At 30.0% G+C, this 2,253-nt stretch overlaps 1 protein-coding gene across 2 annotated transcripts; it reads left to right on the top strand.

Moving 5' to 3' along the window:
• The first annotated feature begins 255 nt into the window (after nt 1-255).
• LOC108578871 (coatomer subunit zeta-1) lies at nt 256-1,655 on the top strand. 2 transcript variants are annotated; one of them, XM_017942280.1, is made up of 7 exons: nt 256-300; nt 387-496; nt 711-956; nt 1,048-1,181; nt 1,266-1,356; nt 1,485-1,493; nt 1,584-1,631. In XM_017942280.1, the coding sequence occupies exons 2-7, from the start codon at nt 410-412 to the stop codon at nt 1,629-1,631; spliced, it is 615 nt and encodes a 204-aa protein (XP_017797769.1). In that variant the 5' UTR covers nt 256-300; nt 387-409. The 2 variants fall into 2 exon arrangements, with proteins under 2 accessions (XP_017797769.1, XP_017797770.1); XM_017942281.1 differs by lacking the exons at nt 387-496; nt 1,485-1,493 and having other exon boundaries at nt 270-300; nt 1,584-1,655.
• The last annotated feature ends 598 nt before the right edge of the window (nt 1,656-2,253 follow it).

Here is a 2,253-nt window from a genome sequence, read left to right as displayed (position 1 = left end):
TATAACAAATTTTTATAGAATAATATATTGTAAACACAACGATTATAAATAATAAATTTAAATACATTGCCACGTGTATTTAATTGCTTGTGTATAATAGTTTATTGATAAAAATTAAATTTGCAATAAAGAAAAAACACAATTAGTAAGCACAATTTTTCGAAAGTTAAAAATTGTATAGTAATCATTTCGATCTATCGTACAATCGAATTAATTCTCGCGCAGATAACAGTTCGATTCGCGTAGTAGTGTGGACATTGACGCGTCAAGTTTGACGTAAACATGGATGGTCAGCTATTGGTAGGTTTTTTACTTGTATGCCTTAGGTTTTTTTATATAGATTTCATGGTAAAGAACGCCACTTAATAATATGTTCTTGATGTAAGTATTGTCTCGTGCAATCGTAATCATGAATCGTGGTGGATCATCGAAACTCGTGCAACATAACCTTTCTCCAATGCTTCAGAGTGACCAGGATCGCGATTTTCAACAACGCGTATGATTTCTATTGATTTTAAGTTTGCTTTCCATATCTGTTCCCATTTATATCGTTTATTTAAACAATTAAATGAAAGTGTTTCCTAACCTCTTTCAAATCATTGTAGCATGTGTGGTTATTAAAAAATTGTATTTGAGTGCTACATGGGTGCATACATGGGAAAATGAATTTTTAATGAATTTGTTTTAACATAAATTATATGTAACTGTAGGAACCAACACTCTATACGGTGAAGGGTATGGCCATTTTGGACAATGATGGCAACAGGATATTAGCTAAATATTACGACAAAAATGTTTTTCCTACATCAAAGGAACAGAAAACATTTGAAAAGAATCTCTTCAACAAAACACATAGAGCAAATGCTGAAATTATTATGCTGGATGGCTTGACATGTGTTTATAGGAGCAATGTGGATTTATTCTTTTATGTCATGGGAAGTTCTCATGAAAATGAGGTATACACAAGTGTCAAATGCTTAGTTAGTTGTATCAGTGGCAAGAAATATTTTTGTTCTTTAATATTTTTTTTTAAATTTTTTGTTTTAGCTTATCTTAATGAGTGTATTAAATTGTTTATATGATTCAGTGAGTCAGATTTTAAGAAAAAATGTTGAAAAAAGAGCTGTTTTAGATAGCTTAGATATAGTCATGTTAGCAATGGATGAAATCTGCGATGGAGGGTAAATAAACATTTCTAAATGTGTTAAGTATGTATCAACATTGGCGAGAAGAATAATGAAAGTTTGCATTATGATGATTTTTAGGATTATCCTTGATGCTGATCCTTCAAGTGTTGTTCAAAGAGTAGCACTGAGAACTGACGATATTCCACTTGGAGAACAAACAGTTGCACAGGTAATAATTAGTATTAAGTATAACCTTTGATTGACTTAATGGCATAACAAAGTTTATGTCCATTTACATAGAAACATTTTCGATTTTTTTATTTTGTGTTCATGCATCATTCTACATTCTTCGCACAGTCTCTGATTGTAAGTTTTTGTGATTCTAGAAGGCAGAATTATGAACAGTTTTACATATAGTTTTCATTTGTATCATTAACTGTTTTATTTTTGTTCTAGGTTTTGCAATCTGCAAAGGAGCAACTCAAATGGTCTTTATTAAAATAAATTTATACTCTGAAATTGTACGAAATTGTATGAAATGTATAAAATTAATATTTTAAAATATAAAAGAACAACAAATTCCTTATTATATGTTTCGAAAGTTTTGTACAATGTTAGGTACAAAGTTATTATTTTTCAGTAGCACAGAATCCGCAAAGCTACTTTTGCACAGCAAATTAATTTTAATTCGAAACAATTTCGTTTCCTTATGTACAATTAATTGTATCTAAATTAAAGTACTTAGTATAAGCGAGTGAATTAAACAATACCATCTAGGACAGCATGTAGAATTGAAATAAGAATATAAAATTTGTTTTATTAACTTTTATATATAACATTAGTCGATCATAAAATTCACGTCGTTTCAAAGACATTCGTGTTTTTTGAAATGAGAAACACGAATAGCCAACAGATGGCGTTGCCTGTACCATTCTAGCGCAACGAACCGAAAAGAATATAAAAACGTGTACACCTAAATACATAATGTATAAGTACATTTCAATCCTCTAAATTATCTTCCAACACAATTACCAAAATAATGTAAAAGCTTAGGAAATACAACATCGCGCGGGACAAAAGAAACCTCGTGAATTTTGTAAATAACATTGTTTCTCGTCAATGGACA

This window comes from Habropoda laboriosa, unplaced genomic scaffold (assembly GCF_001263275.1).
Source record: "Habropoda laboriosa isolate 0110345459 unplaced genomic scaffold, ASM126327v1 scaffold62, whole genome shotgun sequence".
Classification (NCBI taxonomy): domain Eukaryota; kingdom Metazoa; phylum Arthropoda; class Insecta; order Hymenoptera; family Apidae; genus Habropoda; species Habropoda laboriosa.
The sequence above is the reverse complement of the archived record's forward strand: the minus strand, read 5'-3'. Positions and strand labels throughout refer to the sequence as shown.

What these genes read in the sequence shown, in the direction of transcription:
- LOC108578871 (XM_017942280.1), top strand. Translation starts at nt 410, where the DNA reads ATGAATCGTGGTGGATCATCGAAACTCGTGCAACATAACCTTTCTCCA. An exon ending in GAAGTTCTCATGAAAATGAG is followed by an intron (nt 957 to 1,047) that starts GTATACACAAGT and finishes TTTTTGTTTTAG; the next exon opens with CTTATCTTAATGAGTGTATT. An exon ending in GATGAAATCTGCGATGGAGG is followed by an intron (nt 1,182 to 1,265) that starts GTAAATAAACAT and finishes GATGATTTTTAG; the next exon opens with GATTATCCTTGATGCTGATC.